General features: G+C 40.6%; 3 protein-coding genes across 4 annotated transcripts; 1 reads left to right on the top strand and 2 right to left on the bottom strand.

Annotated features, from left to right (window-relative positions):
- Positions 1–203: 203 nt before the first annotated feature.
- On the bottom strand, positions 204–5,512 carry LOC135483017 (adhesion G-protein coupled receptor V1-like). The gene is made up of 12 exons (XM_064763514.1): positions 5,460–5,512; positions 4,880–5,103; positions 4,331–4,551; positions 4,035–4,188; positions 3,149–3,372; positions 2,726–2,853; positions 2,330–2,458; positions 1,876–2,090; positions 1,429–1,667; positions 1,010–1,267; positions 623–757; positions 204–221 (listed from the first exon to the last, which is right to left on the bottom strand). The coding sequence occupies exons 2-12, from the start codon at positions 4,998–5,000 to the stop codon at positions 204–206; spliced, it is 1,842 nt and encodes a 613-aa protein (XP_064619584.1). The 5' UTR covers positions 5,001–5,103; positions 5,460–5,512.
- A 6,383-nt stretch (positions 5,513–11,895) lies between these two features.
- LOC135483016 (adhesion G-protein coupled receptor V1-like) lies at positions 11,896–13,475 on the bottom strand. The gene is made up of 4 exons (XM_064763513.1): positions 13,305–13,475; positions 12,657–12,911; positions 12,074–12,178; positions 11,896–11,925 (listed from the first exon to the last, which is right to left on the bottom strand). Exons 1-4 carry the CDS (start codon positions 13,473–13,475, stop codon positions 11,896–11,898), a joined length of 561 nt encoding a protein of 186 aa, XP_064619583.1.
- A 6,105-nt stretch (positions 13,476–19,580) lies between these two features.
- LOC135483799 (transmembrane 6 superfamily member 1-like) lies at positions 19,581–23,691 on the top strand. Of its 2 annotated transcripts, none has more exons than XM_064764845.1 (8): positions 19,581–19,881; positions 20,405–20,606; positions 20,949–21,031; positions 21,245–21,360; positions 21,450–21,548; positions 21,819–21,899; positions 22,099–22,218; positions 22,483–23,691. In XM_064764845.1, the coding sequence occupies exons 1-8, from the start codon at positions 19,683–19,685 to the stop codon at positions 22,717–22,719; spliced, it is 1,137 nt and encodes a 378-aa protein (XP_064620915.1). In that variant the 5' UTR covers positions 19,581–19,682; the 3' UTR covers positions 22,720–23,691. The 2 variants fall into 2 exon arrangements, with proteins under 2 accessions (XP_064620915.1, XP_064620914.1); XM_064764844.1 differs by lacking the exon at positions 20,405–20,606 and adding an exon at positions 20,157–20,358.
- The last annotated feature ends 394 nt before the right edge of the window (positions 23,692–24,085 follow it).

The raw sequence follows: 24,085 nt of genomic DNA, 5'->3' as shown, positions 1-24,085 counted from the left end.
CTATCATTGAGAGACCCAAGATGATGACTTGGCAACTAATACAGCTACTATGTCTTCTGAGCAAGACATGATCGAAGTGCAATGTGACCATAAACCAGATGAACTGAGGGAATGGTACATGCCAGTAAACTTAAGGGGAACACAAACGCAAAAATGACATTACTTTCATTATGATTGTAAACTACTAAAATGTGAAGTGCTGTTCACAAGTTATATGAGCACTGTAATGATGATTGCCATCTATACAATGATCAGGAAAGTTCTAGTAATGATGAAGTTACAAATGATACGATATAAATCCAAGCACTGAAAGGAATCTGGCACATTATCATCTGACTTGACATGTGTCTGGATCAAACTCACGAAGGTGATTACTTAAAGGCCCAGTATACCAGAACTTCTGATCTGGCAAATAAGATTTGAAATGTTCATCTCTGTCTGTATACTAACAACTTCACAACTCTTATCCTATTGAAAGTTGTCCACTGGCAGAAGATTCATCACAGCATAATGGGCATTTGACTCATCATTCCAGATTGGTCAATGAGCAACAATGAACAATAGCAATAAAGGAGGTACCAGCCTTTAAACCTGTTTTGAAAGAAAAACCTAGTAGTCCTACCTGAAAGTCTGCACTTGCCCCCGAGCTGACAGCACTGCCCTCCATGGTCAGCCACTCCACCTTCACAGTGCCCACCACGCCCTGGGCCCTTACAACCATGAGAGTGGCAACACGGGCTTCCTCTGCCACTCGAACCTTCAAGATAATGATTGATAGATAATTATGAACATGATAAAACAAAATTTCAATCTTTTGTATCTGGATTAGCTTTCAAAATCATCAGGAGTAAGGAAACTAGCTGCAAATATCACGTCAGCCCAGACTGTTCTCTCTAGTGTGTCTGCTTATAGTAACTTTGTTCGAACTACAGAATGATTTGCACGATTAGAAAGCAGCCATCGTCGTCAATGTTCACCCTATGATTCAGGGTGAGAATGAGAATCGTACCTCTGGTTTCTGCATCAATGGCTTTACTACAACTCCACTAGGTGGTGCCACTAGGTTTGTTGCAAATTCCATCAAGCCATACGGATGGTCGTTTTCGCCGACCGTAATCTCCGCCATATTAGCCTTTGCATCGATACTAGCTCCACTGATATTGGTAGTGCCTATGAGACCATCAGCAGTTGAGACAGATTCCAGTTTGACGGTGAACCTTTCTTCAAGTTCTGGCAATGTGTCATCCTTCAGGGTAAAGCTCAACACCTGAAAAGTGACAATTGATGAAATATCATTCTTCTGAAATTATCTAATGTTAATTATTTGATATTTTCTCGGCTGACTGAGTATGGCATGGTAACCTTCAAAAGTATACAGCTTTAAATCGGATGACAGCAAATTGATTAGGACATTGTGTATATACCCACCTCCTGTCTGTCGCCAGGCTTGAAAATCACCTCTCCACTTGACTGGACAAAGTCTGCACTTGCCTTGACCAAGGCATCATTAACCATCTGATAAATTTTCCATTTCACTGTAACAGTGTCATGGTTCCCTCTCCTTCTGTCTACGTCACAGTTAAAGGTGATGTTCTCAGTTGTGGCAACAGTCGGTTTGCAGCCACTGCTGAACCCAAATAGCCCATTTGCATTGTCACTTTTCAGAACTGAAAAAAAAAGAGATTTTTAATGCAATCGATGCAATCGACAAAATCAGAATTGGCAAAATAGGGGCTGAATCTCATTCAGATACTGATCCAAGCTCCCTTTTAATCTTTAGCATAATCTTGTGGTTAAAGTGTCAGCTCATAATTTGGATATCATGGGTTTGAGCACTTTGATATCTGACTTGGCTCATTGCTTGTTACCCCCTACCTTTAAGAATGCCTGCGTAATCATTCGTCGACACACGTCCCCCTCCCTTGGCAGAGATCAACCTGACACTGAACACTTCATTGTTCTCTTCCACTGCATCATCCAGGGATGAAAAGTGGATGAAGGCCTGTCTCATCTTGTCAGGGAAGCGGAGATATCCTGACAAAGGGGTTACATCCTTACGAGAGGGTGTTTCAAATATCTCCTTGATTTCACTGAAAATAAAAAATCTCGCCTGAATTGACCATCTTGGAGGTGTGATGCCATCGATTTACCGATTGCAGACATACAGGCAGACACGTTAAGTCACCAATCCACCATTCTCTCATCTCTCAGTTCTACTTCAACGCCTGCTTGTTTCTCTGTAATTTCTCAAAGAAGCACATTTTCAAGAGTATTAGATGATCAGTGGATTAATGAGTGAACAAATGAAAAATCATTTGGACCAACTCACCCTGGCTCAAGCTTCCTGCTATAGACTATAACATCCTGCATCAGTCCCTTGAAGGCCTCAGCACCAGACGGTAGAGCGCCAACAGCCAGGTTTCCTGGTAGATCCTCCGTTTGCTTGTCACCAAGTTGACTGAAAAGGTAAACAACAAACCAAGTATATTGACAAGTGAAATATTCTTTGCCTTGCTCTGCCTTTAATACCAGGAGAGCAAAGGCTCTGGCAGGCGCATTGGTCCCCTCACCTGCTGTATCTCAAGGAGATATCTGATTGTCATTTGCTTGACCTGGCCCATCATTGGACTCTCAGGGAAATGGAATCTAACTTCAACACCAATAATTAATGGATGAGGTTACTGACTTGCTCAAGGTCATAAAAGAGATGGTGAAGCATACTTACGTGTTTCCAATGTTGACACCATCCAGGTAGACTCCCACGTAACCACTATCGACTGTGATTAGGATGCTGTGCCACGTTCCATCATCAAGAGCTTTACCAGTCACCTTGATTGGTGCATTCTGACTGTCCTAGAATGAAACAAATGTCGCTACTAAGAAGAAAGGAACCTTCACCTCCAAGAGTAATTAGAACTTCCTTGCCCATGGATACTTTTTGGTTGCAAGTCCTGAGTTCAAATCATATGGGTGGATTGTACGAAGATTCAAATGACTCTGGGATGTCTGATATTACTTGAATGATTTCTGAATAAAACTGTTTTTTTAACATCCTTTTAAAAACATGTCCAAAGGTGATTTTAAACCTATCTGCCCTTCTCGCTGAAAACAGTGAGCAAAGCCTCAGATTCAATGCTAACTGACTTACTTGATTCCCCTTCAAAGCATATCTGAAGTCAATCGTAGTCAATGGCTCAACCTTCTGAGTCTTGACCTTCAAGCCGTAATAGACCCGGTCTCCTTTGGGTGATGTCTTTGCTACGATGAACCCATCTGTCGCGCCAGCTGGTTGAATCCACGCGCTGATGCTGAAGCCTGATGTGATGTCTGCAGGAGACGGCTGATGCGCAGCCGGTACAGAGACCCATGAACCTAAAATTTGTATGTAAAGCGATGGAGAGTGGATGCAACTACAGAGTTTATGCTGAAGTTAACTTTCATGACTGTTTTGGTTTAGCATTTCAAAGGTGAGACATATAACATTAATCAGGTAGTCGAATACTAAGAGACAGCCTGGCATTAATGGTTTAAAGGAAGCTGCTGTCATTCAATTCAAGTACATGTACATGTACCTCCAGTTATTGAAATTAATACACTTCCCACCCAAGAAAATAAACTGTGCAGGTGAAATGGTGTGTGCAATATGAAGTCATTTGGACTGTTTTAAGTGAAATCATCTAATTTAAATCGAGTATGTTACAGAATCATCTTCAGGTCTGTCTTGATATTACATGCATTTATTGCAACATAGACAAAGACATAGCAAAGGTAGAAGTGAATGGAAAAGGATGATGAGTGAAGACTTTACCAAATTATGGGCATCATCAGCACGTGTCATCTGCTTGTGCTTTTGTTAGCCCACCTTCGGCTCAAACTGCAGCACGACCATGCATCATTTCTTGATGGCTGTCAGTAAATTCACAGCAAAAGCAATATGTGATTGGAAAAGGAGTGAAGATTTTACCGACATGTGGTTGTGCATCACCGTGAAGTGCCGTCTGCTTGTGTGTTCGTTTTGCCAATCTTGTACTCACCAGCTGTGGCCTCAAACTGCAGCACAACCGTGCCAGTACCAAGTCTTCTCTTGGTGGCTACTTCCTTCACCGACGTCGGGACAGTACCCAAGAAGAGAAGGTCATGCATACTTGGTAGGTTGGTACCGGAGTCAGAGTAGATACCCCAGACAGCCTGAAATATGCAGTTCATAATAAGATAAGATAAAGAGACAGCAAGGTTATGGACATGAAACTTAAATGTTTAAATCACAGGGACACCAAAATGGATGTTATCAAAATGTTTCCTAAACCAAAACATCAAGCAACTCCCTTACCTCAATATCACCCACATCTCCCATCGTCCTCTGAACAGTGAAATTTGTCTTGGTTGTATTCTTGAACCCAGGGTAGTAGTCCTCTGCCACATCTCTCTCTTTGGACGTCACTGGGAAGCCAAGTACGCCATGGGGGTCGTCATTCATTTTGATGGTCAGGTTTACGGTCAAGTCCGTCTTGGCGAGTGACGCTTGTAAGTTATCAACATCGTCAGAGATGACTGGAAGGTAATAGGGATAACAAGCATTATACAACATGACACACCACTGCCAATGAAGATACACACCATGCCTATTCTATGTCTGAGACCCTGAAAGATCACAGCAGGGTCAGGTTGGCAATGTTTGTAAACGTTTCCTCAATGTACAACACAGAAAGAGAAGTCAAAAGAACAACACTTTCACAGCTTTACATTGGGGACGAATCAGGTCTTTAACAAACATGTTCAAGATACATTTCATCAAAGTCAGAAGTGCATCATCTTTTGCCACAAAGTAATACCCACAATGCTTTCCTTGAACTAATTCAATTTCCAGTGGTCTACTCACCTGAGGTGTTAAACAAAACAATCTTGAACATCTCATCAAATTCGGGCACGCCATCCGCCTTCGGTGTAACAGTCAGCGCTTTGACCTTTTCTCCTTCCTTGAAGACCACAGAGCCTCTCATGTTGTCAAAGTCTGTGCCGTTAGGGTTGAATGTGTTGCTACTGATGCTGTAGATCTCCCAGAAGACCGCCACACTTCCAAATTGCGCAATATCACGAATAACACTAAAAATAATGGGATAAACCTGTTCAGACACAAGCTGTTTATAGCGATTAGAGCACCATGTTTCTGACAGTGTGGTAGTATGGGTTTGACTCTCATGAAGACCACCACTGCTTAATCATTGTCTCTTTGAGCAAGACGGTTGACTCTATTTCAAACTGGATGATGCTGGCAGAGATCGTCAGTGTGAATGTTTAAAAGAAAGCCAGGAGTGCAGAATCTTATGTTCCTTCAGGGAGTTGAGGTTGATGATGAGCAGACAAAGTAGTATCAAAATAGCAGCAGCTGAAATCAAAATTCTTGTCGTTCTTTCCTTTAACCCTCAACTATGTTATATCTACTGTACATTTCTACTCACTTGAATGAAGTAGGGCTCCCTTCCTTGGCATCCTCAGACAATGGTGCAGTAAACTTGAATACCCCACCAGCCATGTCATTGCTAAGGATGCGGACAGTCGCCTTGGTCGCCCCGAAAACAACCACATCACCTGTAATTTTGAATTTGAAAGAAATTTGTAGAATCAGAATTTGTTTTGTCTTATGATCTCAGACAACTGTTCAGAAACTATCTATAAATCTGTAAGGTTTTTTTCAGAAGAAAACTGTAGTGTTATACGGGAGGCCTAACTTCCAATGTGGGAAGGGTATCAATGAAAATTACAAGAAATAATGTTTACATTTACAGAACACTTTGTATGGTCACATGGAAGTGACAAATTCAGACTCGAACACTTCTGTTTTTACCTTCTGCATCATATAGCTCCACAAAAAATGTCTCATTCGGCTCCGGCAGTTTGTCATTCAATATTTGGATCTCAATCTGCTTCTCCTTCTCTCCGACAGCGAACGTCAACTGTGCACCATCTATTGGCACAAAGTCTAACCCTCCAGAGGCTGTACCATTTACCGTCCTGTATTTGACTTTAGCAACTTGTTTGGCATCGCTGTCTCTGACAACGGTAAATTTGACACCTTCCGTCTCCTGGATGTCTACAGAGGCAGGGGCTGGAAGAACAAAAACATGTACAAATATTCAGGTACTGGTACTCTAAACTGCCAAGGCTATAAATGCAACAGCGTTAATAGAAACATGCACATTGGCTCTGAATATCTTGTTTTGATTGTAAATCACCACATCCTTGATGATACTCACCTTTGAAATAGATTGCATCATCATTCTTGGATATGACAACCTGTGCAGAAGCCGGCTTGCCAATCTTTGCTCCATTGGTTGGGTTACTAAGTTCAACACTGAACGTCTCAGTATCTTCTGGAATCTGAAATGCATAAATATTAGAATTAGATCTCTACGCAATAACCATTTCGTCCTGACATCAAAAGTTAATCCATGCCTTTTAAGTATCCCTGTCGTGTCAGATTAAGCCCACCACACAATCGACATTCAACACATGTCTGTTTAGCATAACAGACAATTTTTTGTGATTCCCTTTTCGAAACCTTGACAATCGTAAAAAGACTATACCTCATCTGCCAGTGTCATAATGTTGATAGTCGCCTTGCTTTGCCTGTTTTCAAATGTGACAGTGCCACTCATGGGTGTCAGGTCTGATGTGTTCTTGACAACCTTCCAATCCACTGTTACTTTCTTGAAGGTTCCTCGTGTCCTCAGGACATCAACCTCAGCTGTGGTGATAGTGCTTCCTTTACTCTCACCTGAAAATGTCACATAAAAACGAAGTTTTTGGTTTAGTCTGATATCGACAGCATTAGTGGCTATCAGCTGACTTAACACTTTAACCCTGGACTTTCTTGAATCTTTCAGCAGACACAGATGAGCAGCTCAATCATACCCATTCATTCACCTGGGTGGAGTGAGGAAGAGCTGACTGAGGGGATCGAACCGGGGATGGATGACACCTGGTGTTGTCTTGATTCTATGCATTTAGATGAATTAACTACTCAAAAGCAATTAAAAGAAAGCAACAGTAACTTACTGACAGGAACAACCAGAGCCGACTTGTTGAAGACGATCACACCCTCAGGATCATCATTGGCTAATATTGTTATGTTGATGAGGCTATTGTCACCAATCACAGCAGGGGTAGAAGCCACAGCCAGATTATAGGATTCGAGTTTTAATTCGAACAGGTTGTCAATCTAAAGGTAGAGTTAACAGTAAATGTGATAATTAAATTTTCACTTTTCCTCAATCATTAAATTTCTTCTTTTTCTTAATGCTGCTGGGTTAACACATGTACTGCATCGAAACTAATCCAACATGCTACTTGGCTAGGTACCAGGTACAAGGAATTTGGGCTTCACATCTCATTCAAAGGACACATTAGTAAAGAGGCTTTCTTGAGGCCACAAGCGCTGTATTCATATTGGGTATCAAACCAATGACCCTTAGATTAGAAATCCCACACCTTAACCATTAGACCAATCTATCCTTGAAGCCAGGCATCACAATCAACTTACCTCAGGTATGTTGTCATCAATGGTGAGGATGGTTCCCGTCTTGAACTTGTCCCCCTGGTTGAACACCATGACATCCTGAGCGCCATAGAACTGTGATGCTCCGTTTGGACTGATTGAATAAAGAACTGACCTCTGCACAAGGGCACCTCCTGATCGTGTCACATTCACATAGATTGGATTACCTCCTTCCTGAAATTGGATGACGACATCTCTTTCTTCAACATTGCTGATAGTATCGAAGCTGTGACACAGTGGTATCATGGTTGTCAATTTGTCTTAAAATAGCTCAATTCTGTGCAGCCAGCTTGGATAGTATAATGTCCCAGTTGAAGCTTAGTGCTCATTGCATCCTATTAAATGCCTACCACTTTTCTTTGAATCTCCCATAAAGATAGCCATCTAGACATACATGTACCTTTGAAGTCTTTGGCAAAGAATTGATATCAACAAACCTTGAGGACATAGTTGCCTGACATTTGAGCCGAGAATTCAAACGTTCCACCAGGGTTGTCATTCTCCTTGATGACAATCTTACGCTCTGTAGCACCGGAGCGGAGTTTCTGTTTTGGTGACGGTTCAACCTTTTCCAATGTGATCATGAGTTGCTCATCAATTTCTGGGATTGTGTCTGGCTGGACGAGCAGGTCGATGAAAGCCTCTTTCTGGCCTGAAATACACAAAGAAATGCTTGGAAGTCATTCCTTAATAGACGTACATCACTTTGATTATCACCTGTGTCAAAACACAATGTTCAACACTGCAAACAGAGAATCAATCTAGACTTAATGACGTACCTGATGTGAAGCTGACCTGGCCACTCCAAGGCTTGATGTCCCCTGTAGTAACAAGAGAAGCATTCGGCCCAGATGCTTTCATACTCCAGGATACTGTGGCATCACCATTGGTACCCTCACGACTCAAACCCAAGCGAACCTGAAGTGCAATGAAATCGTTCTCATAGTTACAACTGTATTAGCAATACATATATAAAGACGTCTTGGTTTTTAGGACAGGTTTGGGATTGTTCTCCTTGGATCCAAGCCTGAATGGAAATCAAACTTACCAACTGAGCCTTATCTGGTAATTCCTCTGCAAGGACATCTCCAGATTGTGTAAATCCAATCTCACCATCAGCATTCTCAGCTGTCACGTTCAGGAGCATCGTCGACTCACTGCCGATGCGAGGACTACTGAAGTGGACAATACCTTTGTCTGTGAGGTCAACGCCGTCAAGCGTTGCCTGGAAATACGCCCCAACGTTGAGGAACGTTGACGCTTTGATAATCAGCTTCAGTATCTTCTTCTGCTCAGCTTCCCCGAACACAACAGAGCCTGTGCTTCCTTGTTCTAATGCGTCCTTGTAAATGGTCCCATTAGTTACGTAAACAATGGTATAGTTGAGCTGGACTTGGCCGATGGTGCCGCCAGATCGGGTAATCGTCAGCTGGATATGTCGGGGCACGACAGACTGAAACATGGAGGTCAGATAAAGTAAGATGAGATCAAAGACTTCAAAGGGAAACCACATTCGAACACACTAAAAGTAATAAAAGGCCTATCCTTGAAAATCATTGGTGCAAAAACCCGCCCCATGATGTTCCTTATTGTAAATCCATTTGATGACTTATCTCAAATGATTGTATGTGTCTGAAGAACTGATCTGCCAGCTCTTCACTCACTTGATTCAAGGTTGTGACATTGTCAGTGCAACACATATTTTTCACACTTACACTCTCCAGCTTCTGTTGATCTCCACTTGCAAACCCAAAAGCACCGTAGGCATCATCGCTATCCTCAATCGTCAAACTCCCAGTAGTAACCTCACCAAGCCTAGCTCCACCAGTGACTGAACCATTAACTAAAGTCACTTTAAACGTTTCAACAACTTCTGGCGCAGTATCCTGTACAATCAAAATTGTGATCGGCTTTTCTGTTTCTTTTTCCTTGAATTCGATCGTTCCAGAAGTAGGGGTCAGATCAGCAACCGGTTTTCCCGAATCTTGTGTGATTTCCCATTTCACAGAGATGACCCCGAAAGAACCACCACGCCGAACTACAGACAAATCTGCTGTAGAGACTGTAGTATCTTCATTGACCTTTATGCTGGGACGAACAGCACCTGATTTAGATTTCACTTCCAAGATTCCATTGTGATCATCATTCGGATTAATAACAACTTCAGCAACTTTTGGTTCGGCGAGGACAATATTGCCAACAGGATTTGCTAGAACTACGGTGAATTTCTCAAAATATTCAGGAATCGTATCAGGCTGGATATAGATTGTTATGGAGTCCGTGCGAATCTTTGGATCAAAGCGTATTGTCCCGTTACTTCCGAGGAAATCCTGTTGATATTTTGCCGAGTTTGACACAAGGAAGTAGTTTACTGATGCAAGTTTGTCCGCCGGTCCAACTGGAGCACTCCCATCTGCAGACATTCCTCTGTATATTGGAATCTGTAAGGTCTTCTGGCTGTTCAGTTCATCAACAATGAATTGGGACTGAAAGAAGGAATTAGGGATGATGTAGGCATTACGCGATCAGTCCAAACATAACAGCCTCATTTCAAAAGAATACAAGAATATGCAAGTCCCATTGATCGAACAGAATCAGATGATCTACAGTTGATCAAAAGATCATCGCGTTGTCTCCAGAAAATAGTATAAAGGCGATTATTTCAAGTTCAAGCCTACTGGAATAATGACTCTATCTGTCAAAAACACAAAAGGGACTTACATGCAAATATTGTTCCTTTACAGACTTATTAACTTTTGGGTGATGTCCACCCAGATTCAGATTAGCCCCATCTCCTCCAGGCTAAATATCTTCTTTCTTGGACCTTTCTTTAATACGATATGTGAACAGATGGCAGGGTATGGCAGCTAGATGAAAGGCCTACTTTTCCCTTCACACAACAATCAATCAACAATCTGGGAAACTGATATATCAGGATTAAGATGACCGGACAATTTTATCTGGAAACCTACCTTAGCAAACCTGACTGGTGCATCATTCTTCACAATGATAATCTCGACCACTGAACTCGCGGTGTTGAGGGTAGGCCCAACTGACTTCAGGGATAGAGTCACCTGATACACTTCATTTTCTTCTGGAACCTATTGAGATAATACATGGTGAGAAAATGTCCGAAAAAATGAAATCAGTGATTTACCACCATTTAAACCTTTATTACTGTGCTTTCTCAATGGGGTTCTAAATCTCTAAAAGCTCTTATTTTACTGATTTGTCAACACCACAAGAAACAATAGGCTTCAAACGATTGAAATATTTTGCTGCAACCAGTTTAAACTATTAAAGAGCAAAAGGCATTTCTATCAAATAATCAGTTCATGTCCCAGTAGAGGAAACTCCATCAACATTTCATAAACCGTTACCGACATTAATAGGCTAGTTATGGTTGTGGGCATTGATTATTTCACTGTCTGCTAGAGTTTGTAGCACTTCATGCACACATAGTATAAACTGTAGTAGTTTCTTGTATACAGTCAGATGGGCGTACCCCAGGTCTGACAAGTTCAAGTTTTGGGAACAACCAAAAAAACAGTTAATATCCATTCAAGAGTTTCATAGTTATTATTCCAATGCCAACCACACCCAAGTTTGGTTCCTCCAACCACTGAGGTTGGCGAACTTGGCGAGATGTATTTGTAGCCATTTCTGGTTTACTATTTGGTTTATCATCAAGAGGTTCTCCTCAAATCAATCTTGCAACAAGTTTTGTAACAATTAGGTGAGTGATAACAAAAGGTCTAAGGGTTGCAGACTTAGAGCAACCCCATGTCAGCTGAGCAGATTCATCTGGGCCAACTCCTGCGACCTTTATCATTATTGTTCCACCGCAGGAACTTGCCATGAGAATGGAATAGCTATAGTCATGGCGTAAAATTTATTCAAAATCACATGCGATGTTTTAGCACTTTACCTCATCTGGTAGGATACTGAAGGTGAGTATAGCAGACGCCTGGTTTTCTCCGAAGATGATCTCACCAGCTGTTGGACTGATGTCAGATGGACCGCTCAATGTTCCATTATTCCAAGATGTCTGAAAGAAAGTCAATTGATTATGATCATGTGCATTTGTCACTTCTGCATAGTAAAGCTGAGAAATATTTATTGTTGACATCGACAATACTGCAGGTCAAATATACCATACACAATATCCTTGAACATGATGGAGAAAACCACATGTTTTTACGAGTGGAGTTGAAACTATAACCCTGAGGCTAGATGATAAGCTCTGCTTGGAAGCTGACTGTTACGCCCGGGAGCGGAGTTAAGACTATCTCTGCTACTTCGTTGGACACCCTGTTGACACAATTAGTTGGTTTATCTTGTCATTTTTTTCTCAAGATCTGAAACCTGAACTGGAAAATCATGGAAACAGAACAGCATATTTCATTGTAGGTTTACTGTTTTCCTTTACTTCAACGGAAGCTTAATATTTGTGAATAGATTTCTCTGTCTTTGAATTACTTGAGAAACATCGTACACATCTTCAAAGACCAAGGTTACCTGAAATGCGACTCTGGCTGATCCAAACAATCCCTGTGTTCTCTTGACAGTCAAACTCACAGGATTTGCTTTACCAATCAGTTCTTCTACAGATTTGGCTGACGGCTGAAGAAATCAATAGCGTTGAATATTACTTGGAATATGGGACATCAAGCCACAAAAACAATCTCTGCATGAAGCCAAAAGAACTGTTGACACTGACTTACTGAAAACCTTGGGTAAGCCAGTGGGACATCGATAAAACGTTTCATTTATAAATACTCAATACAGTCATTTTAGTCAGTGAATTTAAAATGGATGCAAGTAAAATACTATGGGATGTCCTGATCATGTAGTGTAGCTCTAGGATTTAACTTGAGATTAGATTATACTGAAACATACTAAAAGCCTAAACTTTTTTAGCCATATAACTAACAAGCTAATATATCTCCATCAAGCTCATCATGTATTTAACCCTTTGGAACCCAATTCCTAAAGATTTTCTAAAGTAGCATTGATACAACGACCCAGTAAATAAGACCAGAACAGAATTTGATAAGATGTTAATGTAAGTGTTGAATATCAAGCAACAAAACTGACTTACATCTGCAAAGCCAATGACACCAAATGCATCATCATTAGCCAAGATGATGACAGTAGCCTTCGATGGGTCACCAACCAAGGCATTACTTGGCCCCTTGATCACAAGAAGCTCCAGAATAAACGTTTCATTCTTCTCTGGAATCTTATCATCCTTGGTCGTGAAGATCAATTCAACTTCTTCATTTTTGGCTCCCTTCTTGAAGACCCAGGCAAGACTTGTACCTTCAAAGTCAGCAGGGTCGGATTCAGGACTCAACTGAAATATAATAGACAATGCCAGAGAAAAACATGAGGAAGCTTGACAAATAGGACATTACTGTAGAGAAAATACAATTATGATAATATTACATGGCCCAGTCGCTCAAATGACATTAGAGACAAGCATCAGTGTTAGCTCAACTGAGCTTGAGCCTGAAGCTTGAAGGGTTAACATTCACAAAATGATTGCTCACTTCTGGTGTGCGGAAATAAGCACATCAGAACGTTATTAATTTCAACCCTTCAAGCGTCAGGATGAATAAGAGTCATGCCCTTGTGTATCTTTGTGACGGTTGGAAAAGTCCTTACTCTGACAAGACGGTCCTCACCTTTGCTAATATAAAAACTAGAAGAGGAGACACAAGGGTGAAATAAAGGAAAAATCACTTACCCGCACGACCACACTCAGTTCATCAGATGTCTCGCCCATGAGTTTGATTTTCACTGGGAACTGGTCACCTTCCTTGACGTCTATCTGGGGAGTTGTGATGACCACGACTTGTCCATAACAAGGACCAAGCAGCACCAAGAACAGTAGCGACACCTTCAAACAGCTAGACATTATTCTGCCTGGATTGCTGGAACATACAGAGGGTTCATTTGGGGAGAACAAGACAATTTCAGGTAACATGCAGTTCTGTTAAGGCTTGAGTGGATTTTTAGACATTAGAACATAAGCTTTTTACTTCAAACTTTTGGTCGAGTCTGATTGAAATTACTGAAAACAGATCATAACTTCTCTAAAATAGTAAGATTTTATCCAAGCATTTCTTCTTTCACAGCCAATTAAAAACAGCGGCAAGACTGATATGAACTACCACTATGAACTTGGAATGTAACAATGGACGCTCCACTAGTTCGTAACCATGGTGGGTCTCATCAATAATCATCAAACTCCGCTTTTAAATGTCACCACCGTATTGATTAAAACTTGGAGTGACTCACCATACCATTCTTCAAGAGTCATGCCAAACCAAAGACATGAAATCAATGAGCCTGTTTTCACTTTTTGTTTTGTATTTATTTCTCCATCTCTCAACATTAGAATTATCATGAGGCTAAACATTTTTTTTGCACTCACTGTTTCACTCACCTCGATCTATCTTGAGATGAACTAGATTTCACCAACCCATCATACAGGGACTGATTAATCTTTTATATCTGAAAGTAGAAAAGACATGATCTTCATCAGTAACTATTTATAACACAGCTTTCTCTTTTTATGACCCAAGACTTTCCAATCACTTCCCATTGATCCACTTCAAAATGATAACAGCTCATTCTCATTGCTCATCTTTCAAAGACAATAAGGTCAGCCTAATACAAGTCGCACCAGCTTGCTTCATTCTTAGTGATGATACAAGAAAATCAACACCAAGATGCTCCATTATACAGACAGGTTCTCAACACCATGTATGTTTCCCCAAGATCAAGAACATTGAATCCTGATATTTCTAAGTTCAATGGGCAGGAGAATAAGCCTACAAGATATCTGAGTAAAGAAAAGGTCCAGGATTTTGCTACCTATCCAAACAAGCTATCAAATTTGCTGATATATTTTTCTCCATTTTATTTCTTATTGATGAAAACTTACCCAATTCTGCAGGCCCGGAGAAAAATTACCACAAGATATATAATCCAGTTGCACAGATCAACTTTATCCAAACCTCCAAAGAAGTTCAGGGTATCCAACTTCCTACAGAATATATTCCAACTTCAACAGAAAGTTCAAATGAGGCATCCACTTTTTAACATATATGGTTCTCTTAAGCAAATGAATAATCCCGTTTAAAGGTACTCCACAGTGGTGTCACAAACGCTTAGCAAATCATCAATTTGTACGTAGCGAGCGACAGTTGATGTCACTACATATCCGAGTCAAAGAAGTTGTCAAAAACAATGCTGCATGTGTGCAAAATAAACACCACACATGCGCCTCCAGCCAGCAGCCCGTGGAAATACAGGTATGCTAGCCGACCTGCCCTCATCAAAAGAAAAACTATGAATAATTGATTTCATTAACTCCATGTTACTTTTATTATGGATCATGCCCCGGACAATGCAAGCCTACGCAAAGCATATGAAAATTCCAGCACATGATATGAATTATTGCGGGTTATGAATAACTGATTGCGGATTATGAATGTGGTTCATTTAAGATGCAAGCAGTTACACCCAGTGCGTGAATAGCATGAACTTATACAGGACCATGAATTGAACTGCTGGGGACAGTAAACGACTTTAGCCTGAAATCAGTGAGCTTTATAATTTTATCACCAATGATATTAATACTTTTCAAGTGAAATATAACACATCCAAATATTAAGGCACATCCATCGATCTAAATGTAATGGAGGCCTATGCAGCCAGTAATATCTGATGCGTTTCAGGGGTCATCCCTAATGAAAGAGTGGCTCAATGAGATATGCTTTGAGAGTTTTAATCAAATCTTGATAAAACATATGGATGGATTGAGACCACAAGGTTGATGGGAGGCCACGCTCATCAGATCCCCGATAGACCACAGTTTCCACGGTGCTTCCTCACTTACTCTTAGTGCATTCTGTTTGACCTGTCATGTTGAGCACCATTACTGGTTGTTTACATGATTGCCATAGCAACTGAAGAGACAAGTACCGGCCCCATGGGTAACAGTTAAGTCAAAGCACGGTTGAATTTCGATGTATGTAAAGCCAAAATGGATTTCTGAGCAGTTCTGTTATGAAAGCATGCATAAAATTCCTGGTTTTAAAACCTAAAATATATGAGAAAAATCTACTTTCTGAGCTTTCAGAATTAAGTAGAACAGAATATCTCAGATAACAAAGTTTTTGATGGGTCAAGACTGAATGAGTTAAAATATAATCTCTTCTCAACAGGCACACTGTGAAATTGAAAGTATTTTGGATATATCCAATTGGACCACAACCAGCATCAAAATCAATAGTTTCTTTCATGGAATTCACACAAGCCAACCTGTAGCATAATTACTTCAACCATGTATTTGAAGATAAATACAGTAGAACCTCTCTATTAAGGACACCCTTGGGACTGACAAGTGCTGTCCTTAATAGAGAGTTGTCCACTAAGAGAGGTTCTACTGTAATGCATGCGCATGTTCTAAATAATGCATGGTTGCATGTGAGACCTTATAAGTTGTCGGGACAGTATCGGAATTACATTTCTGATTGTTTAATCTCACAGTAAGGCAGCTACATTTACCTAGATAAATTGAGACAATGCAGACATGCCAGGAAGGATCCAACCATCAAAATTGAAATCATCAATTAAAAAACAAGGTTTGCAACCAAATTAAGGTTACCTCCTCTTGGTACCAACGGTCACATCTTACCATAATAGTAGCTGGGTATCAATTCCACAGTGCTAATCAAGTCCAATAGAGGCACCCTAAGATGTTTTAGTTTCTTCAAAGAGAACCAATGATACCAGACAGATGATATGCATATTCAATTTCAATTTATCAAAATTACAGTGGAACCTCCCTTAGCGGACACCTCTCTATTATGGACACTACTTTTGGTCCTAAATTGGTTGTTTCCATTCAAATTGCCCTTTCTAATCAGGACACCTCTCTATTAAGGACAGTACTTGTCAGTCCCGATCGTGTCCTTAATAGAGAGGTTCTACTGTATATAGACCCAAAATTGCCAGAACTGATATTACCATTACATAGACTCCAAGTCATTTGCAAGTTGTACATTCAACTCGGAGATAATCATTCCCTTTTTTTATGCAGCAAATCAAAGTTACCAGGTAATTCAATTTCCCATTTACATTTTGGTCAATACCGTCAATTCATACAGCGATTCTGCATCAACCTCTCTATTCAGAAAATCGTTCAATATCAATTAACTTGACTTGCAGTCCATTATTTGGAGTAGGAATTGTATTTCTGAGGCAGTCTCTGTGAATTGAATAAGCTACAAGCTAAGCATAACCCCAGCAGGTGATGATGGACAAGCCACATTCAGCAAAATTAGATGATTGGGAATGAAATGCTCTGATGGCAAGAAATGAGAACAATAAAGAAATCACACAGCAAACATTATGTAAGACTTGCCCTAACATTTGCATACATTAAATTTCTTTAAATATCCTCGAAGATAACTGCTCTTAAAACAGGAATGCAATAATCTTTGTTAGTGCTGGGCTGCAAATTATCTCAGTACTTGCTGAAAGCATCGATGTTTTGATTTTTCATTAAGTGTAACTTGGGACTTGACTCTAAATTTCCAAGTGTGTACACTGAACACTCATCAGTGTGGAATAATGGGCAACAGCGCTCAAACTTACACCATGCTATCAATATACTGCTTTTGCAGGAGCACAGCTCATTACTGCATGGGCAGTAATCATTACAATAGTGTTTAATATTGATCACACCAGCTAGCTCCAGACAAGAGCTGCAAAGTGTTTTGGTTACCTGTTTGGTTGCTGGGTGTGTGACCATTCATAGTTCAGCATTTTCTGTGTCATTGACTGCGCATATAATCTTTCCACTGGTTCATCTTCACCTAGATTGATAGAAAAACACATTAAAAACTTGTTAGGGAAGCCACATATAATTACACTTTTTCAATGCCACATCATGTCATCACTACCCAGTAACTGACCTGCAATCTCCTGTAATGGCCAAATCATGTATATTTTGACCAGAAAAAAGCCTCATCATCACTTCACTCTAAGCTTTTTCTAATAGATACAGTGGAACCTCCATTAACGTACACCTCTCTATTAAGGACAACCTCTCTATTAAGGACAACCTCTCTAATAAGGACACTAGTTTTTGTTCCCAAAGTGGTTGTTGCCATTCAATTTGACTCTAATCAGGACACCTCTCCATTAAGGACAGCACTTGTCAGTCCCAAGGGTGTCCTTAATAGAGAGGTTCTACAGTAATTGATTGTGCATGCCAGGACTACCAGGCTTAGGCCTTCATCTCTCTATCTCTGTATTGAAGATACATTGATATGCACTACAGGTAGGTTATGCCGATGTGCTGTGTATGCGAGACCTTAGAGTAACCAACCTATGTGACCAAGGCGATACTTTATATAAACATGTACCACTTTAGCACTGCAATACAAGCAGTAGGTCAACCTATCGGATTGTATCACCACCCCTTCAATATATAGAAATTCATGTAGATACTCATACTTTGCTACCTTTCTTCCGTCTTTAATGAGGCTTATTGGATCCTAAACTGCAAAACCCGCATAAAACATCCCATTTGTCACGGGATCCCGATGCGATTAGACTCCCTGGGCAGTCCATTGCGTCATCCTAATTGGATATCCTTATACATGTATTGAGGGACGAAGCCGGTCTACTGCGTCCGGAGCGTTTTAGATGCTACGCGCCATGCCAACACGTGGCCAGATAGCGACGGGCCAACAAAGTCAGCGCGGTCTCAAACAGGCTATACTAGGGAGATCATTATTGAAGTTTACACAAAGAAGCGATGACAAATTACTATGATTTAGCTAAACTTTGCTGATTTTTAATATCTCGTTCCGCTCTCTGCCATTATTATTGTAGTGTGTTTGTTCTTCTGTTGGTTTATCAGGAAACTATTTTTCTGAACGTGTCTGATACTTTTCCAATTTTGTTTCAGCTCTTAGACAGTAGAAAAACGCGTTATTCGTTATTTTCAGTTCGCGCAAGTCCTGGCGCGAAGACCTTTCCCGCCACGTGAGTGCGCGCCGAGATCTCATTTCGCATCACCCCGCTATTAAGACGCAACGTCATTTCCATTTATCGGCGTCGCTGTTGCGGGGTCATCAAACGCCATCAGGGTAGTTCCTAGTTTATATTAGTGCATCGTTCCATGGGGTATCTAGAAACCAAAGACCTTTTTAAAGACCTAAGACCTCTAGAAACCTTGGAAAGAGTCGATGCGTGGAGAGCTATCGGAGTCAACGTCGGAAAATCGCGATAATTCAGTCAGATTTTAAATTTTTACTTTTTTTGGTGCAATTTGTTGATGGGAACTACTTATGTAGAATAGGAGGTGACTGGGCAGCCGATAGCTGGATAATTTTGCCCTTAATCTCTGACATATTGAATGTCATAGGTCTCTATGAGAAGGTCGCCCTCCTTTCCAGCATTCATTAAGGGTATAACATCTCATCAATTCCTCAATTCCATTCATTCAGAGTGACCTGATAAACCCTGGTTAGTCACTGTCGGGGTATCTTTTCGCTAATCTTTCGGAACTGTGGGCTCGGGTGTGGAATACCTCCGGCATGAGTCTGTGGGCTAAACCAGCAGGGTCGTATGTATGAATGGCTGGTTATTTTAGAAATCTCTTACTAAATACAGTGGAACTTAGCGGACACCCCTCTATTAAGGAAAACCTCTCTATTAAGGACACTTGTTTGGTCCCAAATTGGTTGTTTCCATTCAATTTGACCTCTAATCAGGACACCTGTCTATTAAAGACACCTACTAAGGACAGAACTTGTCAGTCCCATGGGTGTCCTTAATAGAGAGGTTCTACTGTACAAGATCCCCCCACACACACACACACACACACACGCAGACATTAGTGATGATGAGATGGTCCCTTAACAAAGCTGGTTGTATTTGCTGGTCATAGGTGGCGTTTGGTACTGGTATGAGTAGCCGAGCACGAGTTTGACAACATGGTTGCCAGGTCCAAAAGTCAAACAGTTTTATCCTTGAAAAACTACTAAAAGTCATCCTTTTCTCCACTTAATTGCTCGAAAATACGAATCTGCACGTTACAATGGGTCTTTCTGCATCGACTGCTGTTTTCCTGGCTTCCCTTACTGGGATACCCATCGCGTATATGTTGAATTTGATGGCAGCATCTCTCGACGAAAAATACGTTTTTGCTGCTGGAGTGATCAGTTTGATTGCAATTGTTGTCTTGACCTACGTGCTTGCTGACAACAAGAAGAAGCTTAGTGACCCACTTTTCTATGGTGAGATGGTCTGTTTTTTTGATAGACATACTGAGTTTTTTAGCTTTACTTGAGTCAGAGTGCACACATGACAAAATGCATGCCACTCATCGCTGTGATTGTGTGACACTGTCCGTGTCACTTGCAGTGTCACTGTTGACACCTCACAACCAATCTCCAACTCCAAAGAAGTATTTACCTATGTTAATCCCTCCTGTCGAAATTGACAAGACAAGTCTGTCAGTGGATTTCAATATGGCCTAACAATCTATACTATTATGGTTTTCATGTATTAGTTTTCAGTATCTGCTGCTTCAGTTCAGTTATTGACCTTCTGATTGGTTTGGAAAATGATGGTGTTCTGTCCGGCTTTGTGTCATTCTATCTGAAAGATGGTGAACCATACCTTAAATCTGCCCATGGAACTTTGATCTGCTACTGGGATGGTATAGGACACTATGTCATGTACCTCATGATGCTCTCTGCTATGGCTTGGAAGTAAGTTGAGGCTTCATTTCTTATAGCTTGCTATTTTGCTTTTAAGTTTTCAGCATTTGCTGCTTCAGTTCAGTGTGTGACTTGTTCTTAAGTTTGGAGAATGATGGCTGGGTGACGGGTATCATGGAGTTCTACCTGAAGGATGGGGAGCCCTATTTGGCATCTTCAATGGGAATCCTTGCTTGTTATTGGGATGGTATTGGACACTATGCTATGTACTTAATAATGCTGTGGGCTATGGACCGAAAGTAAGTCAGCGCGATTGCCTTGCATCATGCTACCTCAGCCCACCTCAAAAACAAACGCGTGATGACCTACTCAAAAAAACACCTTTTCACGTTTGATTTTCCTCAAACTTTGTGATTCATTTAGAAAAAGTCCATTGCTTATCTGCCCCTTTGACTTGTTTAAACTTCAAGCATATTGTATGTAGAGAACATTGAATCTTTGCTTATCTGGTATCACTTTGTTTTGCCTTGCCTCCCGTGATGTTTCCATGATTTATTCAAACGAAGTAATTCGAAGTTTACTGACGCCATGACTTATGATTTGGTAGTATTCAGCATCCATAGTCCTCATTTTTGTTCCAGCCAAGACTTCCGTGACTGCGGTCTCTACTGGGTTGGCTCTATTGGCCATAGCTTGTTTGTCTTCCTGCCAGGAAATGTAATTGGTAAGTTATAACACTGTATGGTGATGCTGTGAAATAGAGATTGAGAATTTAACTTGACACACTAAACAATAATCTTTGCAATGTGAGTATCTCACATCAGATCTGCTAAAAAATAGATCCAATTTATTTTGTCAAAATTTATTTTCGGGAATCAAACAAGCAGCATCTGTACAGTGTTGTTTCACTACATGTACATTACTTTTCTGTTGCCAGGAAAATATGGTGTGAAGTGGTCCTTCCTTCTCAACGTTCCATATGTGATTGTTCCAATATATGCCCTTGCTCGTTTTCTCAATGAGAGGCCCAAGGCTACCATTCCCAAGAAACAGGTAAATAATCCACTTTTAAAGGTCTTGACCAGTTGTTTGATTGTGAAAAGCACTGCCAGTCTTATTCCTTCTTTGTTTTTGCATTCCAGTCTCAAACTGAGTATTCTCCAATCTGGAAAAGACCTGTGGATATGTTGCTCATCCTGTATTTGGCTGCATCTCTGGTGTTGGCAATGTTCAGGGGATTCGTAAGTAAATGACTTGTTGCTTGTGACTATTTGTTCATCGAGTGTCACTGTAAATCAGTGTGGGTGGCTGTTACTAGCGCAATCATAGAGTGATTATGATAAGATTTACTCCACCTGATAAACAAGCAGTTGGTTCAAGGCAGTTTTCAACTGCTGCTACGATGGGTAGGTTCAATGGAGAGTACCTGTCAAAGGTGCATGCCAGTACATGACTTTGACCAAGATGACCGCCATTTGTAATGTATTTCAAAATCATCAATCTTTTTTCAGACTGTTCTCGGTTGTAATCCATGGTACATCAGGGATGTAGAACCATACTTGACAGATCCCACATCATACCCAATGTTGCAGGTAATGTAACACTAGTTTAATGAACATTTTCTGTTTATTTGATACTCTTTTAAAAATGACTGATACACATGCATTGTTAATTTCTCTAAGAGTTCTGCTCCTTCCATTTGTGGTACCCATTTTATGAAAACTTCTTAACAGTTTATGTTGCAAGTAGTTTGACCTTAGCTGACACACATCGTCTTTCTGCATACTACAGATGCTGGTGTACATGTTCTACTTCATTCCCTACTACTGTATGGCAATGTATGGCCTGGTCGTCCCTGGTTGCAGCTGGATGCCAGACTGGGCGATGGTCCATGCTGGAGCAGCGATACAGGTAAGCTTATATGGAACTCGGCTCACTTGGGTGTAGTGCCACAGGGCTAAACTAATAACCACACACTTCTTGGTCAATGTCCATGAACAGTCACTGGTGTCCTGTCGAAGGAGTGAGGGTTTTCTATATTGAACAAGTTGCCAAAACAATTTTTTGGGGCAGGTTATAGATTGCAATTAAAGAGTAAGTAGAATGGAGCCACACTGCTTTTCATTCCTGTAGTCACAGCGAAATGATTTTCGTTGATCATCTTATCATTTCCAGGCACAGATATCCCACATTGGCTCAGCCATACATGACAGGACCCCGTACATCCACCGGATCCCCATGACCTTTGACTCAATGTTGCCCTTCCTGGCGATCAACCTCCCACTGCTGATCATTCCTCAGCTCATGGCTGCCAGATGTCTCATGAGCAGTGAATACTTCATGCCTGTTGAGGAGAAATCTAACGATTCATTGAAGCCTTCTCAGAAGCGTGAGACAAAGAAGATTAAGTAAAGATTTGCTGTAAAAATGTTGAAACTTGATATCTTTGGTTTGTCAAGTTTAATAGGTGTTAGCTCAATGTTATCATGAAATACTTGTGAAATTTTATTGCAAATGGGATATTGTATAATTCTGTGTTAAACATGTTAAACCGATTTAGTCTGAATTACCCAGTCTCACAATTTTTAAATTTTTCATCAGGATATTCTTTTGCACTTGCACAATAATTTCACACACTGACATGATATTTCTACATTCCATTAGTCTTTCTGTTTCTTGATAATATTCATGATGGGAGTGACAAATTATTATTGAAATCATAGACGTAGAGTGTTAGTAGGTCCATGGTTAGTAACAACAATAGATTAGAGCTATCCTTGATGGTGATGAAACACTAGCTTTCATAATGCTTTTTTGTTTGTTTGTAATAATTGTACTACATGTACATGTAGCTTGGATTTGACAATGCTTGTATATCATCTGGCATGCCAGGCACTGTGTCATAACTTTAAGGGGATTTTTGAGGCAGGAGGTACAAGGTTCTGTTGGTGCTATTTGGTTAAACTACCCGGTTGTGATTAGAAATCCTCCTCGCACAAGGGACAATGCGATAGGAGAGACAGCTATCAACTGCTTGGTTTAGTAAATCTGGCCCACTTGAATTCTATCTATTGTCTCCCTTTAAAAACCTTTACTTCATGACATCTTCTAGATTACTAGTCCTTTGCTTAATACTTTCACATATCAAAATATTGTTCAACCTAGCCATCATTACTCATTGCAGCATTGCTATTATATTAGTCAAAGCCTGATTAAACTGCCATACATGTAAGTAGTGCCAGCGATTTGCTCTTGTGAACAGTATGTACATGTTTTTGTACATTGTTTTTTCTAAAGTACAATTTTTCAAAATCATCCACATGAATACTCCATGCTGTCCACTCAATCTTGTGAATCAAATAAATCTATTTTCAGTATTAAAAATGTCTTTCGTCTTGTTTTGTCAGAGCACACAATGGGTTTCCATGGGGTATAAGAGGGGAAAGGGTGTATCTGTCCCACCACTGCGTTTAGAGAAGGCCTTGTCAATCCTAATGGGGGCTTTTAATCCACTGCTCATCCTGAATCCTGATGAAATGTGACTGGGTACATGTATCCAGTACATCAACAACCCTGTATCTTGGAGTAACATTAGGCTGCATAACAGGCAAGACATGACAGGAGTGAACAGAACGGCAACTCTTTAAAATGGTGGGTGTCCTGACTTGAGCTGGGATAATGAGTTACTGTAAGTGCTTTGATTGAAGACCAATCGGAATAAGTGGTATGAAAGTCCGTCTCTATCGGCGATGTACCAACATGCTCTCTTCGAATGAAT

This window comes from Lineus longissimus, chromosome 2, assembly GCF_910592395.1.
Source record: "Lineus longissimus chromosome 2, tnLinLong1.2, whole genome shotgun sequence".
NCBI classification, from domain to species: domain Eukaryota; kingdom Metazoa; phylum Nemertea; class Pilidiophora; order Heteronemertea; family Lineidae; genus Lineus; species Lineus longissimus.
The sequence above is the reverse complement of the archived record's forward strand: the minus strand, read 5'-3'. Positions and strand labels throughout refer to the sequence as shown.

What these genes read in the sequence shown, in the direction of transcription:
- LOC135483017 (XM_064763514.1), bottom strand. Translation starts at nt 5,000, where the DNA reads ATGAGAGGCTCTGTGGTCTTCAAGGAAGGAGAAAAGGTCAAAGCGCTG. An exon ending in GCAGTTTGAGGCCACAGCTG is followed by an intron (nt 3,373 to 4,034) that starts GTGAGTACAAGA and finishes TACAAATTTTAG; the next exon opens with GTTCATGGGTCTCTGTACCG. An exon ending in AGCAGGAAGCTTGAGCCAGG is followed by an intron (nt 2,091 to 2,329) that starts GTGAGTTGGTCC and finishes TTTTATTTTCAG; the next exon opens with TGAAATCAAGGAGATATTTG.
- LOC135483016 (XM_064763513.1), bottom strand. Translation starts at nt 13,475, where the DNA reads ATGTCTAGCTGTTTGAAGGTGTCGCTACTGTTCTTGGTGCTGCTTGGT. An exon ending in AACTGAGTGTGGTCGTGCGG is followed by an intron (nt 12,912 to 13,304) that starts GTAAGTGATTTT and finishes ATTATATTTCAG; the next exon opens with TTGAGTCCTGAATCCGACCC. An exon ending in CAGCCAGAGTCGCATTTCAG is followed by an intron (nt 11,926 to 12,073) that starts GTAACCTTGGTC and finishes ATGATTTTCCAG; the next exon opens with TTCAGGTTTCAGATCTTGAG.
- LOC135483799 (XM_064764845.1), top strand. Translation starts at nt 19,683, where the DNA reads ATGGGTCTTTCTGCATCGACTGCTGTTTTCCTGGCTTCCCTTACTGGG. An exon ending in CCTGCCAGGAAATGTAATTG is followed by an intron (nt 21,032 to 21,244) that starts GTAAGTTATAAC and finishes TTCTGTTGCCAG; the next exon opens with GAAAATATGGTGTGAAGTGG. An exon ending in CTACCATTCCCAAGAAACAG is followed by an intron (nt 21,361 to 21,449) that starts GTAAATAATCCA and finishes TTTGCATTCCAG; the next exon opens with TCTCAAACTGAGTATTCTCC.